General features: G+C 39.8%; 4 protein-coding genes and 1 long non-coding RNA gene across 5 annotated transcripts in view; 1 reads left to right on the top strand and 4 right to left on the bottom strand.

The window, feature by feature from the left end:
- The window catches only part of LOC111236542 (rho guanine nucleotide exchange factor 28-like), a 26,180-nt gene extending 25,983 nt beyond the window's left edge, over positions 1-197 (bottom strand). The window contains exon 1 of the mRNA XM_022765312.1: positions 68-197. Coding sequence (XP_022621033.1) covers positions 68-122 — 55 coding nt within the window. The 5' untranslated portion in view covers positions 123-197. The remainder of the gene's footprint in view (positions 1-67) is intronic.
- A 1,118-nt stretch (positions 198-1,315) lies between these two features.
- Positions 1,316-7,608, bottom strand: LOC111236457 (rho guanine nucleotide exchange factor 28-like). The gene is made up of 7 exons (XM_022765190.1): positions 7,558-7,608; positions 6,605-6,714; positions 6,203-6,389; positions 3,580-3,763; positions 2,896-3,097; positions 2,475-2,550; positions 1,316-1,335 (listed from the first exon to the last, which is right to left on the bottom strand). The coding sequence occupies exons 1-7, from the start codon at positions 7,577-7,579 to the stop codon at positions 1,316-1,318; spliced, it is 801 nt and encodes a 266-aa protein (XP_022620911.1). The 5' UTR covers positions 7,580-7,608.
- Positions 7,609-7,610: 2 nt separating this feature from the next.
- Positions 7,611-12,758, bottom strand: LOC111236543. The gene is made up of 3 exons (XR_002665726.1): positions 12,646-12,758; positions 10,704-10,747; positions 7,611-7,699 (listed from the first exon to the last, which is right to left on the bottom strand). It is a non-coding gene; the product is annotated as an uncharacterized LOC111236543 (long non-coding RNA).
- Positions 12,759-13,400: 642 nt separating this feature from the next.
- utp15 (UTP15, small subunit processome component) lies at positions 13,401-19,316 on the bottom strand. Its single transcript, XM_022765255.1, has 12 exons — positions 19,164-19,316; positions 18,313-18,429; positions 18,097-18,189; positions 17,728-17,912; positions 16,907-17,085; positions 16,302-16,427; positions 16,009-16,144; positions 15,791-15,875; positions 14,989-15,144; positions 14,661-14,762; positions 14,313-14,446; positions 13,401-14,155 (listed from the first exon to the last, which is right to left on the bottom strand). Exons 2-12 carry the CDS (start codon positions 18,400-18,402, stop codon positions 13,864-13,866), a joined length of 1,578 nt encoding a protein of 525 aa, XP_022620976.1. The 5' UTR covers positions 18,403-18,429; positions 19,164-19,316; the 3' UTR covers positions 13,401-13,863.
- Positions 19,317-19,772: 456 nt separating this feature from the next.
- LOC111236478 (transcription factor BTF3 homolog 4-like) lies at positions 19,773-22,646 on the top strand. The gene is made up of 6 exons (XM_022765218.1): positions 19,773-19,908; positions 20,669-20,737; positions 20,860-20,973; positions 21,589-21,790; positions 21,884-21,940; positions 22,316-22,646. Exons 1-6 carry the CDS (start codon positions 19,786-19,788, stop codon positions 22,360-22,362), a joined length of 612 nt encoding a protein of 203 aa, XP_022620939.1. The 5' UTR covers positions 19,773-19,785; the 3' UTR covers positions 22,363-22,646.
- The last annotated feature ends 384 nt before the right edge of the window (positions 22,647-23,030 follow it).

The following is a 23,030-nucleotide window of genomic DNA, read 5'->3' on the forward strand; positions in this document are numbered from 1 at the left end:
CTATAAACAGGCTTCTGAGAAAAAGGAACCTTGCTTAGAAAGGAACTTTAAAAAATAAAATCTTTACCAGAGACAGACTGCGATGGATCGTCTTCTTCGTCCTCCTCATTCAGGCAAAACATTAGTGGCTCCTCATAGTCCTGAGTGAAGAAAAGGGAACAAAAGCAAGAGCAGAACTAAGTACAGAAAGGCAAGTGTTTGGCGAGTGCCTAGGTGTGTCACTGAGAAAGATTAATTAGGTAACCATCTGTATCACATAAAACAGGTCCTATTGGTTAACCAGAATCATGTGCACATGCCACACGTCTCAAAACATGAAATGCACACTTGACCGCGCACAAAGTCAGCTATTCAGTGGCGCGTGCAAGGTGCCAATTCCAACACCTTAACAATGAGAGTGAAACAATGTGGAGCATTGATCAGTCAGTGCCTTGTTCTCAAGCCACGACCACAGGTTGCCACTGGCGAATGCAGATGTTCATGGAGATTGAATGGAGCTTTGAGAGTTTTAAAATTTGAAATTAGAGGATTTTGCACCTGTTGTTGCAAAAATAGACAAAGGCACATAATTCTTCTGGAAGGTTTTGGTTCAGGTAAAGTTGTTTAAGCACAAGTTGTAGGGAAATTACAAATAGTGCAATATATTCTGGTACATATTTCAGTCTATAGCTCTGCATGTATCTTCTTTATGTTGAGATGCATCAAATACGCACATTTTCTTCTACAGCAGAGTTTCCTCCATTGATATCAGGATACAGAGCTGAAAGAGGAGAAAACATATTCAGACGCAGCCATACAGCAACCATTAAACTTCAAACGACACTCAAGTAAGCACAGATGTTTGTCAGTTTTTAACAATACCATGTCAAGTCTTAGTTTTGTTTCCTTTTCATAACCTGGGGGGATCTTTACCGTGTGGCCTTGATCTCCTTTGTTTTCATTTAACTACCATGTGCATCCCAGATCAAAGGACACAGTCTACGATCCCTTACCAGAAACAAAACTGCGACATACAGAAATTAGTGTACGGGTGGTTTGATGTGCGGCATGGGGTCACATAAAAATATAAAGGCAGGAAATGTAGGAGAGCTAAGTAGTGGCAACCCATAAAGGATATATAGGTTCGGAGAGAAAATCAGAGACAAGAAATTATGACAGGAAGAATATAAAATGAAAGCAAAGGCTGGGAAAAGATTTAATGTTATAAGAAGCAACAACCCTAATCTGACCGAGGTCTTTCTGTGCCTCAGCATGATGGCATAAAACACATTCAGTGAGGACCGATATAATGATGCCAGCTGCCTCAAATGTTGCTCTATAGATAGGGGGAGAGAACTAGAAAGACAGAGAGGGAGAGGGGACACACTGTGTATTTTTAGCCTTGCTAACAGCATGACACTTGGTCTGTTTGTTGGTTGGTCCACCACTTTAGTTCTGACTGAACATCCTAACAACTATTCACTGGACTGCTGTGAATTATTTTTACAAACACTGTGATGCCCAGAGGCTGAATCCTAATGACTTTGTTGATCCCCTGACTTTTCCTCTAGCACCACCAGCAGGTCAACGTTTTCTCTTGTCCAGTGAAATATCATCTACAGCTACTTGATGGATTGGCACAAACTGTGGTTCAGATATTCATGATCACCAGACAATGTGTCCTAATGCCTCCTTCTGTATAATACATATGACTCTTGTGATCTCCGGACTTATCTTGTAGCTCCATCATCAGGTGAAAATATATATTTGTCTGATTCTTTGGTTTATGGTTCACCTAAATACCTGCAAAACACATGACATTCCCTTTCATCAGCCTCAGCTGAGCTTTGTATTTAGTGCTAATTAGCAGATCTTAGCATGCTAACATGCTAAACTAAGAGAGATTATTAAAAAAATATATATATGTAAAGAGGAAAATGTTTGTTGAGTTATTGCTTAATAAATGACAATCATAAAGCACAATCAACTAATCATTCATCATCTATTAATAAACTAATCTGTCAGCATTACTTTAACGTACAGGTTGTTTGTTCTCTGGATGTTTTCACAGACTTGCAGCACCCCGAAACCCCCAGAGGAGGGCAGTACAGTCCTATCAGTCTTGTAGCCTGATAGCATCTAGCCTCATTAAACACTAGAACAAACGCACTAGAGGGGCACTCAGAGAGCGGAGACCTCAGCCAAGGCTAATGACAAACAACATACACCACACTTCTGAGAAAATAATTAAAATTTATAGCAAATGATCTGGATCTGCCCCAAATTTTAACAGGTTCTTCCCTGGATCATCCCTCCGCAAAGTTCAGTACAAATTGGTCCAGTATTTTCTGCGTAACAAATAAAAAGACATGGGTGAAAACATAACCTCCTTGCAGCCCATTGCAACATAAAAGAGAAGAGCTTAGATTGGATGGCTTAGTTTAACCAAGCCTCCCAAATCCCAAAAAGCAAGCAGATTAGGGAGGGTATGATACCGTTCTCTGCAGGATCATCCACTAGTTCTTCCTTCCCTAAGAGGGTCTCCACCCGTTCCCTCCTTAGTGCTTTCACCTGATGGAGAACAGACAATGCTTTAAATGAAGATATACATTAAAATAACATATACAAACCGCAGATAGACCGATTTTGACTCAAAGCTCACTTAATTACACAATCCCATCCGGCTTTATTTTAACAGCACTTTCAGGCAAATCAGTTGCAGCAAAAAACTGTCTCTGTTAATGCATGAGGTTCCCTTAGAAAGACCCAATTAGTGATTTTTAGTCCATATTAATAACAGGTTCATTCTAATGCTTGATCATAATCATTAATGTTGTTTCGTGTCAATCTTGAGTTTATAGATATTACTGATGTAAAGAACTCTTTACAAGCATCAGGCAACACTGGCCCGCTCACCTCTCTGAGGAAGTCCTCATCTCTGAGCCGGTCTCTGAGAAGCAGGATGTCTGCATGCCGGCTTTCCTCCGAGCTCCACCTCAGGTTTTGCCGGATGGTCAGAGTCAGGTTCCCCGTGTCATGACAGAACCTCAGCAATCTGGACCGGTCTGCCCACACCTGGGACAGACCTGCTGGAGGTGTAGCTAGAGGGTTGGGTGGACTGCAGCACAACAGGTGGATTTGTTTAATCACGAATCACATAAAAATACTGTTTTTGAGAATGATTAGAATACACAACTCATTTCTAAAAGTCCTGTCACTCAGTGCACGTGATGGTCTCCTGGTTTTTCAGGACATGTAAATAGACCTATAAAGCTGTGCTAAAGATTTATGGATCCACATTGAGCCCAACTGATGGAGCACAAAACATTCCTCAGTTTGACAGGTAACAGGTGTTTAGCATTTTATGTGTTCGTAAACTGTACTTCGAACCAGTATACTTACAGTATGTGAGAATCTAAAGAATGCAGATTATCTGGGGTAATTGCTGACTTAAAACCAAATTGTTTCTACATTTGGAATGCTTTCCCTTGCTGTTGTGAGTGGGAAAGCTCTGCACAGACCGCATACTATTACAGGAGAACAGTGATTCATTTGTCAGTGTCTCTCCCTGAAGTGCCCTGCTGGAGCTTATGAGCTTACTGTGTGAGCAGCTCCAGGAGTTCGGTGTTGCCCGCTGCCTGTGCCAGCTGCATCGGCGTGACTCCCTCTTCGTTTGGCAGACTGACAGCCATCAGACCCCCCGGCTGGCACAGCAACAGCTCCGCGAGCCGACACAGACCCCAACGCACGGCCAGGTGGAGGGGGGACTCCCTGGGACTGTGCTCTGGAGATGAGGGGAGAAATATAATAACATAAATGATATTCTGAACAGATTAAATGAATGCAGAGGGAGCTAATGGAAAAAAAGAGGAGGGAGGTGAAATTAACAGCAAGAAGAGAAAAAAACAAGTGAGAAACAGGATGTGAGAAAAATAGGAGGAAAACGAACATGCCAACATTCTTGTCTTGATAACCACCTCCATGATAATTAACCTAGATGTCAATGATTGATTTCTCCTCTTGCACAGCACTGGATCCCTCTGCTCCACTGACCCACTTTAAGGTAATAAAAGCTTTCAAACAAAGTGGTGACAGCTTCTTATTTCTGTGTCTGCCACTCACCGCACTCCAGCGAGATCTGTATCCAGGTAACTGGCCTGCAGGAAATCAGCCACAGTCAAGCAACTGGTAAGCTTGGAAATGTACAGTTCTATTTTAAGGGGTGCAGCATGAATTCACAATAATGTTAAAATATTCCAATCTCTTCCATTTCTCGCATTGTTCTTTAAAAAATATACAGATGGACAACACAGTTCAGTCTGTGGTCAAGGTAAAATCATAATATCATCATAAAAGCAACTCCCAGGCTGCTGGACAAAATAACAGACACAACATACAAGCCTTTACAAACAAACCCTGTAGTCATTACCAGTTTGAAGAAGCCCATAACGTTTGCTTTTTGTTTTGTTTCAGCAGCAACTGCAATAACTCAAAATTATAAAAGCAACTGCAGGAGTTACATTGACTTGAATGACAATAAGCAGCGTGTGGCAGCTTTCAGAAAGGTCTGAGGTCACACACAGGAGGTACAATGAGTCCAGACAGATGCTGTCTGACTCAATTGCACATCACTCACTAACACTGCGAAAATGCGGCAGGAGGCAGGGAGTCAAACATCATGATGAATCACAGGAAAACTACATTAGAAAACAAACACTGGTCGTACGGTCTACACTGACTGAAGGATATTACTTAGTGACACCACAAACTAAAGCCTAAAACACGACCATCAAACACAATCAGCACACAAAAATGAATCATTTTTCCCAATTGATATTCACTGCAGTGGGTTATTTAACTACAAAGGTGGAGGATGTAATTTTACATATTGGTGTTGATGTGGGATCTGTCAAATATAAACTAAACTGAAAGCCCTTTTCTTTTGTTTATTTAAACAAATATGTGTCTTGTCCTGTTTACCTTTGTGTTATAGTGGGCAGCAGAAAGTATTAGGAAACATAAGGATAAAAGCCCTTCTCACCCACATATCACACACATAGCAATGCATGGTTCCAAACTGGTGCAAAAGTGAGGTTACTTTAAAATAAACAAACAGACAAGAACTGGTGAAAGCAAACCTAGATTTACTTTACAGACTTCAGTTCTCTTTGTCCAAGGATATTCTGTATCCAAAAATCCAGCAGTGTGCAGGTCTTGTTAAGCTATAAAGATAGATTTCGCAAGTTAACACTTTTGCCAGCTGAAAATTTTAATGCTGGACTTCTCAGAGCTGCTCTCAGTCCACAGAGGACACAATAATTCTAAGCTCCGGCGCCGTTTCTTGATTTTGTGACAGTAATGAGTTTTCTCCAGCGGCTTAAAAACGCAGAATGCACTGTGAAGAAACGGTAACTATGAGAGGAAAGTTGGGGGTTGATAATTCAGTCGCATACAGCATCAACGACAGTGATGTCATAACAAGCAGTATTATTGAATTAACTGCAGACATTTAGTGGGAGACGCTGCGATGAAACAGACTGCCATAACTATATTAACACTAAATCTAGTTTGTTATTTATGTAGGTGGCCCCACACGAACACTCAGATAATACGAACAGACAGTGGCATCTAGTATACACGGTGGTCAGCACACACACACGCACACGCACACAGACACACACACAGGCAGCATACACACACACTCGTCCTGAGATTTATTGAGCTCTGCCTAGGGATATTTACAGATGGGAAGGCTCTATTAACCACATTACACGCTGCTTAATTGGCTTTGATGAATTCGACAGGAGCACACATGTGACCGTGTTCACTTCCGATTTCAACTCGGTGAGCATGGAAAATGGGAATGATGGAAGGTGAAAGTAGAAGGAGAGTGGATGGAAGCAGAGTTGAGGAGTTCACTCTCCTTGGATAGCACTGGCTCCAAGTTTCCAGCACGATGCTGAGACCTCTGCTCTGCTCGCTAAGTGCCCTCAAGAATTTTTGTTCATGAACAGACATGTAAATGATAAAATAAGTCCCTCTTTAGACACAACTGTGTCTGTTTTTAAACCAATCTCAACCTATTAAATCTTTCCCAACTGTCAATTTGCACTGTAACGTTTTATTGACATTGTTATAAAATTGTAATAAAACCCAAATTGCTTTTGATCAACATATCTGTGCAGGAATGCCGTTCAGCAGGATAAGATAATCCTGCTCTCACCGTCTCCACTGTGGCTCCCCAGGACATTCCAGCTTCGCGGGATATCCAGGTTCGCCATGGCCAGGGCCACGCGACGATCCATAGCCCAGCGAGAACTCTCCTGGCCCAGGCTGAAGAGGCTTCTCAGCTCCTTGTGATCCGTGGAGCTCAGACAATGTCCATGGATCACCAGGTGCTCTGCAAGGTCCTGAGAACAGAGCAGTCGTGAATAAGATGCAAAACTGTGATAACTGGTAAACAATGCTAAAAAACAGTAATGACAAAATTACCACAGATGATTTTACTGGAGGTACGTAAGTGATTCACTTTACACTACACTGTGTACGAGCAGAAAATCTTTTAACGGAGGAATACACAACCTTGCGTGCAATGTATAGGATCTTATTTGTACGGCTTCCCTACCTGAGCATCATCTTGGACATACTCGAGTGAAGCCCCACCCACCCAGGTGAGGGGTGTGGTTTCAGAGCACAGGTAGGCCTGGACAGAGACCATCTCAGCCAAGTTATGTCCTAAAGAGACAACACAGCAAAAGACAGACTTTACTCCAGACAGATTTATACCTCTTTACAATAAGAGACTCATGTAGTCATTATCCACTCTATGATAAAACTCTGTCTGCGACAATGCAACAAAAATGCAGCAGACAAAATGCCCAAAGTGATTTGATTACATATTTCAAACAACTTTCAAGTGTCTGTTTCAAACCGTAACAAAATGAACTAACATCTATATAAAAACATAAGCGGTCTGTATCAAATGAGCAAGCATAGGTAACAAGCCAAAAATACAAAAGCACTGGTAGAGTACTTTAACGATGCTTTAAATATTTCAGCCCAGAGCCTCAGTAACTTAGAAAATGCTTGAGTGTAATTAAACATGTTCTCAGATTTTCTTTTTGTATGTCAATAAAAGCATGTTTTCTTTTTTGATGGAGAAGGAGACCTGGTTTTAATAGTCCATCAGGTTTGTGCACACAACCCTGCAGGACTGCCTGTTGTCTGTGTCAGTCTACACAGAGGCTCAGTAATGTTGACATACTGTTTATGGTGCTGTTTCCCTCCTGACAGGAAGCTGATAAGATTCTGTGTCCTTCCAGACCTCAACCCACAGACTGTGTATGTGTGTGTGAAGATTCAAATGGTGATATATCGCGCCTCGGTCCACAACAGACAGGAGTGGAAAACCTGGGATTGTCAGGATGTGCAGTTTAACTTCTGAAGATATTCTTCTAGATAGATTCTTCCATTTGAAGGTCAAACACAGCAAATTACCACAAAAGAAATGACAACATACACATAATTCAATAACACAGAAATACAGTACACATCATACAGACATACACACACACATACCAGGCACTATAAAGCAGAGCATGACGTCACTCTGAGCCCTGGTGACATGGACCAGTGTGGATCCTTCCAAAACAACGTAGACCTCTGCATCCTCTGGCACCGAGTCTAAACCCTCCAGCAATGCAAATACCTTGGCCTGGCCCTGAGATAAAGAAAGGTGAAAGAGGTTGAGAGGAAAAAATGAAGAAGAAAATAAAGAAGAAAGATGCTAGAGAGCAAAAAATATTTCTATTCCTAAAGATACAGGCTCATTTTAAAGTAAGGCTCTATTCTGATGCTGTGTTCTACATTTCTGTGAAGCACACCAAATCCCCTGAGAGCATTCCTCTTGAGGGTACAATAAAACATTCCCCCTCAATAAAAGCAGGAATGTCTCAGTGTCTATTGCAAAGACCTGCCCTGATCCCAACAGGCCAGAACACTTTAGACTCCTGATTTGAGGCAGGAGAAGTTGGAATAGGGCAGAACAGTCACACCGATATGAACCAGAACCGACGTGACTTTAAGGGTACCGATATGACTGGTACCCTTTAAAAAACTTTGTGTAGGACAGAAGTGGGTGTGACAACATGTTGTGTATGTCTGCCTCACTGGACTATTAATCCTCACTTCAGAACGTCAGGTTGAGTTGTTCTGTGATCAATCTAGGGCTGGGTATTGGTTGAGGTTTTTGATCCTGGACTAATACCAGAGTAACAGAGTTTTGATACCATACTCAAATAGTCATATGATCATACAGAACTTTGTCTAAATTGACACAATTTTGATTTCAATCTAAGTAAAAAAAAAAAAAACATCAAAAAGCAGCATTGATTGGTTTTTGCCCCTTTGGCAACACAGGTTTTAGTTTCAGTCCCTCAGAATAAAAACATCATCCCGGGCCACTAGCCTGCTTTTTAGAGTCAAGCCACCAAGAACCAAGAAGATATCAGTTTGTCCTCAATAGCAGTGAAGCCACAAGACACACTGTGTGGGTTATTCTGGGAAACATATCAAACGACTGACTGAAGAAGAAGTGGAGGAGACAGGTTGCGTGAAAGAAGGTACAGCAAAAATGTAAATTATAAGGCTTGACTTGAAATGCAATGAACGTCCCGGATTAGTGTTGGATGGTATAAGAGTGTAAGAGTGACGGTATTTCTTTTTTATAAGCAGTCTCTCTGTGTTTCTTAAAAAAGTCTAGCTATTAGCCTTGCATCACCTCAACAGCTGACCTGATTTCTCACACAATACCACTATCGGGCTTTACTCCTCTCTCTGTCTCAGATAGAGACACTGGTGAGTAATCCTGCCTCCATGTCTCTCCGTCTGACTTAATCCTTCCTTCAGGTTCACTCATCCATTTCTTTCTCCCTCCCTTCTTTGATTAAGAGAGGAAATCGGGTTAACCACAAATTCTGTAATATCTGCACAGCTTCTCCTGTGCCTTCAGTAAGACTCCTCACCTCTGTGTGATTGAGCAGATGTTGACCACTAATGACGCTGTGGCCTCTAGACGAAACACTGGGCGTAACAGTGGGGACTGTCAGACGCAGAGGAAGAATGGACAGAAACAAACTTTGAATCTAAAAACTTTTATACGGATTGCCATGCATTTTGGCATAGATGTCCAGAGCCACCAGCAGGTGAGAGTTTTCAATGATCTACAGTAGTGAAATATCTCAACATCTGCTAGATTGATTGGCACAAACACTCATGGTTCCCAGATAACGTATCCTAAAGATTTTGGTGAATCCCTGAATTTTCCTCTAACGTCAGCAGCAGTTTGACATATACGGTTTTGAATGAAATATCTCAATCCATGAATTGAGGATGAATCAAAATAACTGGTAACATTTCTTACCAGCAGGTCAAAAATTATTTAAATGTCACACATTAGCAAAACTAATGACATTCCCATTAAACGTAGCTGTGCATTACATTTTAGTACCAGTTAGCAAATGTTAGCATGCTCACAGGCTAAGATGATGAACATTACCTGCTAAACATCAGTTAGTATTGTGATTGTGGCCATTTTAGCACACTGGTGTTAGCATTTTGCTACGAGCCTCACAGATTTGCTAACATGACTGTTCAAACGCTGGTTAATTTTCTCCAGTTTTACAAGCTATCATCTGCTTTTAAAACTGAAATGTTGCATAAATGTATTCATTCATTCATTTGTGGGCCTCTATAGAAAGCAAGCACAGTATCTGAACAGCAGGTGCTTCATTACATGAAATGGCCCAGATGGTGTGTCCACAATAAAAGTTTGGTAACCTTTTAGTAATCTTGAGTAAAAGCAAAAGAGCATTTTAAAACATGTCAAATTAGGATTGAGTGAATACGAAGTGGGCAGTGTGTTCCTCCTTTGATCTTCAGAAAAGCATTAGTTCATATTAATGTTTGAGTACATTGTTAAGATCCCAAACTGAAACCAACAGAAAAATGTTTGACTGCAGTCCTGCCCTGTTTGACTACAGTTTGACCTCACAGACAACAGATCCATTCAAAGGCTTAGCGTTACCAGCCACATCACAAATCAAACTGATAGCAAATACAAGTTCCTTTCCAACTCTGACTAAAGTAAAATACAAATAAAAAACATCGCTGTGAATGAATCACAGAGTTACTGATTTGCTAGTTACGTACATAAGTGCCAGGCTGCTATTGTCACTGTTGTGCTGATGGATAAGGTTATTTTTTTCCATAAGAAACTATGATTCAGTGCTCAAATAATCCAACTGCAAAACCCAGAAGTGTTCCATACAAAGACCAATTAAGATCCCTGTTTGATCAGCGTGGAAAACATCAGTCTCCCGTCATCATGGTGCCCTCATCAACCCCAGTGTCAACTCTTTAATACAGTCTCATTTATACAATTGTACATACAGTAAGCTCAGTGGATGAAACATGTACTATATTGATGCACGAGGAGAAAATATTTGCATCCCTTCAGATATTAGATGCTATTTGCTGTTATATTTTGGCCTTGAGATGGACAGAAAATCTCTGCCACAGACTTTTGGTTTTTATAAAAGAGGCTGCTGATCTCTCAATGAATGCCAAACCCAATTTGCAGAGATTTTGCAGAGGGATAACTAACTCTTGAGATTAAATGGAGAAGCTGGTCTCAAACTTGACTGCATACTGGAGCACATACTCACATACAGAGGCACTTTCCTCCTGCTCAGCTCCATCTGCACAGCAACTGCAGGCAAAGACATTAGACAGAAATATATGAGACACACACACATAAAAAAAAAAGAAAAAAGAAAAACTCACACTCAGTGTACAGTGGAAAGAAAAAGTAAACGAACCATTTGGAATGACCTGGTTTTCTGCATTGATTGGTCATAAAATGTGATCTGATCTTCATCTAAACAACAAGTACTTACAAACACAAACATGCTAAAGCTAATGTCACACAAACAGTTACAATTTTTCGTGTCTTTAATGAACACAGACACTACACATTCACGGTGCTGGGTGCTAAGCTTAGGAATTCACTTTCCCCTCAATGATGACGAGCTGTCTAGGCCCAGCAGCCCCAAATCATGATGCTCCCTCCACCGCACTTCACCACTGGGATGATGTTTTCATGTTGGTGTGCAGTGTTGTTTTTACACCACACACTGCGCTACATCCCCAAATAATTCATCCTTAGTTTCATCACTCCATAAAACACTTTCCCAGTAGTGTTACGCTGCTCTTTGGCAAACTTCAGGCGTGCATGTGATGTTCTTTTCGGAGAGCAGAAGCTTCCTCCATGGACACCATGCTCCATGTAATCATGCACCAGTTTGTCTGACTGTGGACTGATGAGTTTGTAACTCTTTCAACCTTATGGAAATCAACATATCTTGATCATAAGTCTTCCGAGATCCCTTTTTTGCGAGGCATGGCTCACATCAGCAGATAATCCTTGTGAATAGTAAACTCAGCTTGTTTAAGTATTTTTTAACAACTCAAAGTAGCTTTAACTTACACCTCTAATCTTGTTTCATTGATTGGACTCCAGGTTTGATAACTCTCGACTCCAATTAGCTTTTGTTGATGTTATTTGCCTCGGGGGTTCACATACTTTTTCCAGCCTGCACTGGGATTGTTTTGAATGTTTCATATGGACAAGAATAAAAAACAATTTTTTGTTAAAGTGTATTGTTTGTTTATAATTGTAACTTAGAAGAAGATCTGAGCACATTTTAAGACAAATTTATACATAAATGCAGATAGCTCCAAAGGACTCACTTACTTTTTCTTGCCACTGTAGTCACGCAACTGCTCATTACTTCTTCGGTTAGTTTGGTTATTCTGCGTGCTCGTCTGATCCTAAAGAGATGATCAAACCTTATCTGTGCCAAGCAGAGTCAAAGGTCCTCCGATGAGACAGGATAATCCTTTGATCCCAAGTATGTGAATAATGATTTTAATGATGAAACTTTATTCCTCGGTGCATAGAGACGGTACCATAAAATCAAATGTGCCCAGATCTGATATGCAGACGATATGTAGTGTACTCTCACATGTGTGCGTGTGTGTGTTTCTGCTAAAGTAGGAGATCAATTGATTTCAGTGCTGCAGGGTTCAGATCTGTTCCTTATCAGTGGCCACTTCGTAAACTGGACACAACAGCAAGGTCTTAACACAGCAACCATTTTTCAGGCAGTTGTTCTCTATGAAATTACATTATATTTTGCAGTTACCTTTATAAGTACATATTTCTAATCATATTAGACCAAATATTACACTGAGGGTAAGGCATAAACAAACAAAGAGGGAAGGACTTTTTTGGAAGTGTGCTAGCTTTATGACACAGCAAAACTGCTCATTACAGCATGGATATTACTGGAATTACACTGGATATTTATTATTAAACACCACAAACTGAGCAGTCTAGCTCTGGACACGTTTATGTGCGTTTTAACATTATTTAAATGAATTTAACTCATAGTTTAATGTTGACCTATTTAGCCGCAGAAAAAGGAGGCTCTCTTTATAGGGTTATAATTCACCATCCCGAGTGTTGACATACTGTCAATAACATCATAGGAAACAGACAGGTTGAACAAAGTAGAAAAAATGGTGAAATATGGTTGATGTGCTTACCTTCACAGGAGCTGAAACTCCAGCGGAGGAAACCTGGCAGCGCGCTTTAATTCAGCAAAACACAAGAGCACCTCAGCTCAGACTCATCCTCCTGCTGCTAACCGCTAACTCAGGTGTGGGTGTTGAAGCTACAGGTTGAGAAATGGGTTCGGTCGGTGCCGCTGCAGCTTCCAGTCTGACCTGCAGCCTCCCTCCACTGACACAGCATCCTTCCCCTCTGTCCGCGTCGACTCCTTCTGTCAGTCTTCCGTCTGCTGCTCAAATGGAAATTCCTCCTTATATGCGAAAGTTAACTGTTTGTTTGAGGTTACAGCGACCTCTAATGGAGGGCGATAAAACAGCGAGGAGGCCAGAGTTATGATCCCTTCACGTTGAAATGGTCGCACTTCAAATCTTCCTATTTAGCAGTTATGCAATATAAACACTTCAAAAATAAATGGTTTATACGTTTATAAGAGTATGACGTAGCTGTAAGCAGATATAAGTAGTTATTAGTGTATTTGTGTATGAAGAGATAATGAGTTCAAACACCATCATAATAATGTCTTCATGGAACTGTTGACGGATATTGTGCATAACATAACACTCAACACTGCCCTTATGTTAACTTATAAATACAATGTTATAATTCAATGCTTATAATTCAATATTTTATAAATACTAAGTAGAGGGATTGAATATGTGTTTCTGTTGAAATCAGTATCATCACAGTGAGCTGAGCCAATTTTTCACACTTTGACCACAATTATGATCCATTTCAATATTACAAAGATTTATTTTATCTGCTTATAAAACATTTGTCAATGGCAAATATTATGAAAACATAAAGCAGACATTCACAGTGAAATCTTCCAAACACACACACACACACGCACGCACACACACATACACACACACACACTTACAATTGAAAGTGTAATTACAAGACTTCCGATAAAAGCAACATCTTGCTTTACATCCACACATTTAAAGACTCCTCATACACTAAATGTATGTTATCTTTGCTGTCTGTTGCTTGGTTGTCAGTCACGCCGAGTTAAAACACCAGAGTGAGACCACAGATTGGTCAGTCTCTTAAAACCTGTGCCAAAATGTTTGTTTGATGACATGTAGCCTGACATGTCAGGAAATTTGTGTCTGATGTTTCAAAAAGAGGTTTCAGAGTTGTACAGGTACTCTAACCCAGGCTAAAGCAGTTTTTCCCCCCCATTACAAGCCTCAGGTGGCCTGAAGTTGTGGTCTTGCTTCTCCCTGAGTCAGGCCATTTGATCTGCTGATAGCAGAGCATGGCACTTCCTTCCTAGGGAGGGCGGAGGCAAACATGGTGTCCAACATGCCCAGCACCTCCAGGAGTTCCTGCTGGTAGTCGATCTCTTTCTCCAGCAGCTCCTGCAGACGGAGCAACTGTCGATCCACAACTGGTGACTGGCCGATTACTGACCGATAGATGTCCAGGATCATCTCAGCCGCTGTTACAAGGACCGGAGCAAACCTGTGGTCAACCAAGTTCCTGGAGAAGAAACAGAAAAAGTTTTAGCGTACGCATGTCAAAACATTTCTGCAGAACTTTATCTACAATTGCAAACTACAAACTTCAGTGTACCCAATAACACACTGTGTCAACACTTGATAAAGCCTTGAGTAATGAAGTTTTATCTGCGTCTTACCCTATGAGGAAGTTGAGCAACTGAGCGAGCCCCTGTTCATCCCTTCCTGCCAGAGCATTCTTCAGCGTTCCTCTTCGATTCAGCTCCTTTATAACAGCAACTGTGATCTCGGGTTTTCTGTGTCTTGTCCATGACTATAGATAAAATCAAATATATTTTATTACCTCTGCTGACACATATGTTTGTGTGTGAGGAATGTTGTTCAGATTCTAATATCCAGGACAGCCACAGGAAAGTAGCACATAACTGCTTTATATTGCAAATTGAACTTTAAATGTAAAAAAAAAAAAAAATGATACCAACTGATTTAACCTTTTTGTTAATGTTATAAATACATGAAATGCATACCTCCAGAGCTGTATCCAAAGCCTTAGATACATTAAATTTCTTCAACTGCTTGTCATATTTGGCCAAATGCTGTCTCACCGGCTTACTGACGAGATAATCATCCTGGAAAAAGATGTAGAACCAAGAAATACATTGACAATAGTCAGAAAGAAAACAGTTACATAAGCTTTACATAGAAATAAAGACATTAGCCACTGTGAGACAGTTTGACCTTGTCCTTTGTAGCATTCAGTCAATGCATCACTAGGGGAAAACTAAGGAGAACCAACAGACCTGACATCATGTCTCACACCATTAACCACAGCTACATTGCTAAATGTAAACATACTTGTTTAGGGATGTAGTTCTTCCCCTTCACAAAAACACGATATGATGGTCTTCGCCTCTGTTGGCCAGAGATTTCCGTTGACTCCTCGGGGCTTTTCCTGTGTTTTATACTCAGAATACCGTTGGTCATACCAACGACAATAGACTCATCATCCGGCTGAGGAGAAAGACATATTCATAGTTTTACTGTCAAGAATTCAAACTCTTTTTTCACACATCTCTTTGAGGAGCAGCAAGCGGGTCTGACAAAATCCATTTCATGCTGTGCTATGACTGATGTAACAATATGGTATACTACCATCAATATACCTGGGAGGGCACTTCTTTTTAAAGTGCATTTTTCTACAAAATCAAAGATGGTGGTGGTGATTGAAAGGAGAAATCCGAAAGCCTTGTCAGTTCACTATCTGAAGTTGCACATTGTGTTCTGGAGACCCTAAACCCTCATGCCAACGCCGTGAGGAGAGGATGTACTGTTTCTTCTCCATTCAATTTAAATCTCTGGCAGTAGGGTTAGGGATATTTCTGTTGGCTGCTGCAGAAACAGAATCCATCACTTTTCATCTCTCTGTATTTGTACGAATTTGTGCAAATGTTTTTTTTGTTTTTTTGCACATTTATAGACCAGTCAGCCAAATAAGGAGTTTCACATGTTGGGTGACTATAATTAACTAGTGTGAAATTATAAAACATTTTGTTTCACTTACTTGAATGAACCCTTCTACATTTAATTCATCTTCAAACATGAAACCTCATAATAATAAAAAAAAAAAGATAAAAAAGGGTTGAATGTAATTTCTTACAGCCAAAGCCAGACTGAGAATGGAGGCAGCGTAGTCAAAGTTGTGGACCACTTTATAGCTGGTTGTGTTGTACACCTTTACATGCCTGAAAGACAAATACAAGCACTGCATTAAATCAGATTCATACAAAAGTGGCCTCTGTGATTTTCACAATTTCAAACATTTTGTCCTTCGTCTGCCATGTCAGAGACGCAACTGTGCATGCACCTGTCCCATACCTGTCCAGAGAACCTGACAGTAGTCTCTGTCCATTGCTACTGAGAGACAAACAGGTGACAGTTTTGTGATGGTTCCTCAGGGACACCAGAGGCTGGCCTCCTTTTAGCAGATCCCACACTTTAACATAGCGGCCCCCTAAAGAGAGTGACAGAGAGAATTCGGTCTAAAAGTTTTCTAATGTCCTGGCTGAGCATCAGTAAATATAATGTATTTTGTCTATGGTATGACAACAAGTTACATAGCACATTTTCTGGATGCGCTGACAGAATGTGATGATTATACTGCTGATTACCTGCAGAGACTAGGAGCCCCTCAGAAGGATAGAGAAGCAGACTCTCCACTGGCTGGCCATGGTCCATGGTCATCACACTTTTATCCACTCTGGCATCAAACACTTTCAGTGAGTGGTCATATGATCCTAGGATTAAAAACAAATTAGTCACAACATACAACATATTAGTCACAGAAAAACAGATGGAAGTCATCCTTCATCCTGGTCCTCATCCTTCCATGCACAGCGGTCCTCTGTCAGCAGCATTTGGAGTGTGATTACTCAGATTTTCTGCAGTTACTACTGAGTTTCATATTAATTATTCAGCTAGTTTAGTTATACAAGTTACTTCCTTTTCATATTTGTTTATATTAAGAATTTTTAAAATCCTGTAGAAAACAAAAACGGAAGAAAATAACACATTGGTAGATTCTGGCTATGCCTGTTGCGTTGCTTTAATCTCAAAGCCATTGTGTGGTTCCATTCAAAAAGTCTACTGGCTACAAAATTGTCAAACTATATAAATAATTCTGGAAGGCACCGACCATTGATGCAAACGAACCAAAAATTGTATGTCCTTAATTTCCTCACACCATATTCAAAAAAAATCTCGGCTTCCATCTCACCAGTAATGAAGAGATTTGTGTTGAGTTTGCTCGTGACGCCACAGCGGATATAATCTGTGTGTTCTTGGTAGGTGCTGAGCTCCGTGGCATTTGGGATGTCCCAAAGTCGACAGGTGTAGTCGTCCGACCCCGTGAGGATCTGGTAACTGTCTGAGGTGAAGTCAGTTACATGTACAGCCCTGAGCAGAAATAAAGTACAAGACAAAAATTCACATCAGTTCTCTTTCATGACGAGATGTTTATAGTCAGTAAGACAGTTTGCACGTTGTCAGAACTCTTGAGCTCATCATGAATTTCAGTCGATGGATCACTCAAGATATCATCATTCAACAATTTCTCTTTACAACATAAAAGTCTCCTGTGCCCCTGAAAAGTGCAGCAGCTTTGAATGGTGGCGGACTGGTCTGAAATGTATATATTTTTTAATGCAATATCATAAAAACAATGATGTGCATGCTGATACAAGCATATGCAGTCTGTAGATCTTTTAAACTGGCAGGGACTGGTTCCACAATTTGAAAATGTGAGAACTTAAATTGTAATATGCAGCAGAAAGTATGCTGCTGAAACACTACAAGCAAGTATGCTTAGAAAACATGTTTGCTCCTTTTGTTTTGTCACATTTTATAGCTATATCCAATGCATCGTTTCCACCAGTATACTCCAAGGCAAATAATGATGAATAATGAGGCATTGTGTACTCCTTCAATTATTTTGAAATGATGAGAGCACCAGACAAAAAAAACCATAGGAAAGACACTCAGCCTTTAGGCTAGGCGCAAACTAAAACCTAATTAATCAGTGGTGTGTGGGATACATACTTTGTGTGCCCTTTGAACATCCTGAGTGCCACCTTGCCGTTGACATCAAACAACCGGACCACAGAGTCCTCACATCCTGCCACAAGCAGCTGACCATCTGACCTAAACCTCCCACAGTATGCAGTGTCCTTAAACCGTGTAAATGACTTCACAGGCTCCTGGGAAAACGGCCCGTAAATGTGGATCTGTAGAGAAACCAGCGTCAGAATGAGAAGAAATCTCAAACAAATGTTGCCTACTAGATAGCTGATTATTCATCGAGAAATGATGGAACCAGAATTGTTTAGTTTACGAATGAATACTGATTATACCATGTAAAAAATTTTTTTAAAAACCAAATCAGAATTGATAGAAGTGAAGACAACATACTCTTGTGAATGCTGTCACAGCAAAATTATGTGGAGCCACAGGGGAAAAGTCTATGTTAGTGACTGCTCCAAATTCTTTTATCTGGACCGGAGCCTGTGAGAGAAGAAATAAAGATGCCTTGGTAAGAATGTGAAACAAATATAAATACCACACGTAATACATGACAGTTTTTGCTCACAGAAATATTACAAATAGCATACAATAGAAGAGACTCACCTTGTAGTTTTTCCAGTACAGTGTGTCTTGTGTGACTTTCTCTCCAAGTTTAGGATAGACTTGGATTTTTGTAGGTTTAAATGATGCCATTTCAGTGTTGATCACTAAATACTACACCTGGGAAGATATAGTAAATACAAACATAGACATTAACATAGGGTTAGATATAGAGATATGCCACCTGGACTAGTTAAACCTCTTCGACCCCACTTAGAGGGGTCGTATAAATTGAGGCACAAGACATTGATAATGCTTTAATTTGATGGATTAAGCCATAAAAAGACTGGGAGTCTAGAGTATGGTGATAATATAGCTTCAATGAGGTGCTGGCACAAACTTATACAGAATATGATACTTCACGCAGAATAAGGAGCTTTTTTCCCCCATATAAAAAGGGAGCTATTGCGCTATTTCAAGGGGAAATCAACGTGACAAACTGGTCGTTAAGGGGTTAATCGTTTAGCCAATATTAGCTTGATCCACAAGAACAAAAACAAGGCATCGACTTCAGCGAAATGAATGGCAAAAAGAGTTCACATTCTTGACATACAACATCATCACAACCCACCGAACTATGCAGAAGGCTAAGCTAACAAGTTCACAATTTCGAGGCAAAAGATTAATTCAGTTGAGTTTTAAAGTGTGCATAAAGAGCTCGTTAAAATAAACCATGTCTACAGTCAAGCTTTTACTAAGAGCTAAAATTACACGTAAGGCTACTGGTTTGAAAACAAAGCCGGTTTATTAGACAAATACTTGACCCAACGTGTTCAGTGCAGCACAACTTAGTTAGCACAGTGTGCTTTAGCCGGCTAGCATTCTCCACTAAACCACGTTCTGACGATTCTCACCTTTGAAAGAAATATCCAGGAGTGAAAACTTGTTCTTTCAACTGTGATGTGTTCAAATTAGATGATATCGATATTGGTTGTCCAAGTAAAACAAAAGTTACTCATTTTAACGAGTGATCACGTTGCCTCTCGGTGCACAGGAGGACGCCATGACTATAAACGTGACTACTTCCGCTATGGATAACATGGATTTCAAAACTTTTTTTATTTTATTTTTTTACAAAGCACTGACGGGTTGCTTAGCATTTTCTTCTTATTCTTATTATTTTAGGCCTAATGTGCCTAAAGTATGAATATGAAAGTATGAATTTTTATGATTAAACACATTTCATTTTCGTTGAAAAAAGAGAGAGAAATCTTGCATCGATTTTACCTTTTGATGTTTATTCATGTCTTATATAGTAGTTTATTACTAAGATTTTATGTGACAGTTAAAATATTTGCTACTACCGTAAAAATAAATATGATCTCCTTTTCAAATTTTTCCCAGTTTACTACTTTTGATCCATTTAAGTACGCATACAATTGTTGGATGTAATCTGTTTAACTGCAAAAACATGATAGGACAGCTTTAAGATTAGAAAACACTAGATTAAGATTAAAATCACATAAAAGTTTGAGCATGAATTTTGAAAAACTGTGCGCACACCGGGCAAGTTATCGATCAGACTACGTCATTTCCGGGCTTTCCTCCTTTCTCCGAGCTTCTATCTGCGGTGTGACCCGCGTGTTTACACACTCCCAGGTCAGTTCACGTTTCTGTGGCATTTTTAACCTGTCTCAGAGACATAATTTAAACTTTATGAAGAAAGAACAGTTCACGTTGCCACTCTATGTGTTAAAGTGCGAGAAAAACGTCAATCATTCCTCAACGCTAGCATCAGTTTGAAGAGGCCTAAGTTAGCTGTTTAGCATGGCTTGCTAACTAGCCGGCAGTTCAGTGTCATAATTTCTGAGAACACGGGTTAAAAAGACATTCCCATTCTTGAGCTTCTCGTTAGGGGACAGTAGGGAATTTTCCAAACATTGTAAAGTTGTATGCTAATGCATCCCTCTTGGCTTTGGCGAACATTGCGAGCCTAACTTAGCCACTAAGTTTAGCTGCCCACTTCTGTCTGATTTAAGCAGAACTTGAGTCGAGATTCTAGAAAAGTGTGCAGCTATTTTGGGGGCTCGTGGCAGCTGTGAATTCTTGTTAGTTTGTGGCAAAGGGACGGGGGGATTTTGGGGAGTTTTAGCTTTCACAGTTATTTGTAAATGCAAAGTCTGTTTCCAGTTAAATTTTAGACTTGTGTGCCATGTGTACCTTTCTCTCTCTGATTACTATCTCATGGTCAATAAGAATATCTAAACCTACATCATATCAGTGTTGTGATGACATTATTGGAATGATTGTTGGCGCTTTCGTATATTTTCCAGCACTGTCTAGTGAGAAATAACTTTTTCCAAATGACTGTAAATTGTGAGTGTGAGCAAATATTCAATTTCTTAATATGGTTTGTCAGATGAAGGAGTCGATAATGAACCAGGAGAAGCTCGCCAAACTGCAGGCGCAGGTCCGCATAGGCGGCAAGGTGAGTTGGAGTACATGCTGGTCAATGGCGTGAATACATTTTTTTCTTTTTCTTTTAATAAATATGAGTCTTGTCCCTGGGTTATGGCTTCATACATTATAGCTCATTGTTGTGCTCTGTAGGGGTCAGCCCGCAGAAAGAAGAAGGTGGTGCACAGAACAGCTACGGCAGATGACAAGAAGCTGCAGTTCTCCCTCAAGAAACTAGGAGTCAACAACATCTCTGGCATTGAGGAGGTAGAGCAAATTCTGTCTGAAATGCACAGAAATAAGTAGGCAGACATGTTTTCTTCCTGATGTTATTGCTGAAAGGTCAGGTTTCCCCACTTGATAACAGAATAATAAATATGATAAGAAAGGCCAAATATGACTCACATGGGATCAGATTTTCATCAAATGAAGCCTTTTAATTTCTGTATTTCAGCACTGAAAAAAAATTTGTTTATCAATTGTTAAAGAAAAGTTGGCAAAAAAGCAGCATATGCTTTGATGTTTCTGTTTATCATCTTGGTAATTTAAATAATAACTAATAACATAATATTCTATAATAGGAGTCTAAAATAATGAATATCCTGACAGCTTACAGTGAAGTGTCTACAATGTTGTTTTAGATTTTAAAGAGTATGAATGCTGTCCAATCATTGATTGGTGACCAGTTCTGTAGTCAACAATAGTAAAATTAACATAATTATGGGTTTTAAAAGTGAGTCAAATCAATCAATTGTTGAAAATTGTGTTTGGTACTGGCAGAGCCTTGCCAACTGTTGCGTCATCCGCTTTGCCACTTAACCTCAAATAACTCTATTTTTCTTCCTCTTTGTTGCCTTCAACTCCTTTTGTTTTGCCCTGAAGGTGAACATGTTCACAAACCAGGGGACAGTGATCCACTTCAATAATCCAAAGGTTCAGGCCTCCTTGGCTGCCAACACCTTCACAATCACAGGGCATGCTGAGAACAAGCAACTCACAGAGATGCTCCCAGGAATCCTAAACCAGCTGGGAGCAGACAGTCTTACCAGCCTCAGAAGATTAGCAGAGACCCTGCCCAAACCAGGTACCCCAAAAACCCTTTACTGATGTATTTACATGCATCAGTAGTTTTGTGTGCTCTCTGCCAACAATTTGCTATTTGTTTGTTTTTTCATAGCTGGAGAAAACAAAGCTCCCATGGTTGCTGCTGAAGAGGAGGATGATGAGGTCCCAGGTAAGCAATGTCATACATACCCTTTTAAGATCATTTGTATTAACTCTGTAATATATTCTGACATTAAAATCATCACATTTTTAACAGTCCACAACAGGCTGACCTCAGTGTTTGCTTTTATGTCTAATCACAGTTGGACAAGTATGACCTTATTAGATCTAATAGGTTTAGTTTTTGTGTATCTGGTTGGACAGAGTTTTTGATTTATCAAACAGCTGACATTTGTTGTTATATACATATTTAGTAATTTAGTCTTAATTGTATGCCAATATTATGCTTATTTAGAATTAGAATTATTTAGACATTTTCATATTTCCATTATTTGTTATTGTTTCTATCCTTCACCACTCTTTACCCTTCTGTTTCCTTTTTCAGATCTTGTTGAAAACTTTGACGAGGCTTCAAAGAACGAGGCAAACTAACAAACACCAGCGAACATTTCAGCGCTCCTCTAGGCTCACCATACTTTGACACAGCAGCATTTTGTGGTTGTTCATCTCTGTTATTACTCTGTAGCTACAAACAAAAGTTGCTTTTTAATTGTAACCCTCACAATCGGGCTAAAACAAGCAAAACCGACTTTTTATGACACTTGTTACCTACCCTTTTGTTTGATTTGCCTCGTTCTGCAGTACAAGTGATATTATTTAACTCAGTGGAATGTGCAGACCTTTTTCTTTCTCACACTGCCGCTCCTGCATTGTGATTCCCACACATCAAAAATGTATTGTTGGAATTAATCATGTAATAAAGATTACATTAAAATTTCTCTGTTTTTTTTTTTTTTTTTAATGCTCTACCAATTCTCCACAACCTTTAAATGTAAAAGTGTGTTTACTTAATTCTTTGTTGGCAACATTATTTTCAATCCTATGGTCTTAGCTTCCTAAAATTTCACATGTGATAATTGTAGAAGGAATATACAAGAAAAAAACACTCAATTGTTTGTCATTAGCAATGGTATATTTTTTATTAGTGTATAAGTGGGGAAAAAAAAGATTTGTGGGTAAACATTAAAGCCAAGCTATTAAGGGGCCTGTGTCGACAGAAGCACTTGATGAATTGGAAACCTGTAACTGAAGGCTGATAA

The sequence above is a fragment of the Seriola dumerili genome, unplaced genomic scaffold (assembly GCF_002260705.1).
Source record: "Seriola dumerili isolate Sdu_G_001 unplaced genomic scaffold, Sdu_1.0 BDQW01000668.1, whole genome shotgun sequence".
NCBI classification, from domain to species: domain Eukaryota; kingdom Metazoa; phylum Chordata; class Actinopteri; order Carangiformes; family Carangidae; genus Seriola; species Seriola dumerili.

Excerpts from the sequence above, each read along its gene's own strand:
- LOC111236457 (XM_022765190.1), bottom strand. The coding sequence starts at position 7,579 with ATGCTCTGCTTTATAGTGCCTG. Across the intron at positions 3,764-6,202 it reads GGGGAGCCACAGTGGAGACG|AGCACAGTCCCAGGGAGTCC; the intron begins GTGAGAGCAGGA and ends CCTCATCTCCAG. Across the intron at positions 2,551-2,895 it reads ATGAGGACTTCCTCAGAGAG|GTGAAAGCACTAAGGAGGGA; the intron begins GTGAGCGGGCCA and ends GTTCTCCATCAG.
- utp15 (XM_022765255.1), bottom strand. The coding sequence starts at position 18,402 with ATGGCATCATTTAAACCTACAAAAATCCAAGTCTATCCTAAACTTGGA. Across the intron at positions 15,876-16,008 it reads CTGTCAGGTTCTCTGGACAG|GCATGTAAAGGTGTACAACA; the intron begins GTATGGGACAGG and ends TTTGTCTTTCAG. Across the intron at positions 14,447-14,660 it reads CTTTGGATACAGCTCTGGAG|TCATGGACAAGACACAGAAA; the intron begins GTATGCATTTCA and ends TTTTATCTATAG.
- LOC111236478 (XM_022765218.1), top strand. The coding sequence starts at position 19,786 with ATGAATTTTGAAAAACTGTGCGCACACCGGGCAAGTTATCGATCAGAC. Across the intron at positions 20,974-21,588 it reads ACATCTCTGGCATTGAGGAG|GTGAACATGTTCACAAACCA; the intron begins GTAGAGCAAATT and ends TTTGCCCTGAAG. Across the intron at positions 21,941-22,315 it reads GGAGGATGATGAGGTCCCAG|ATCTTGTTGAAAACTTTGAC; the intron begins GTAAGCAATGTC and ends TTCCTTTTTCAG.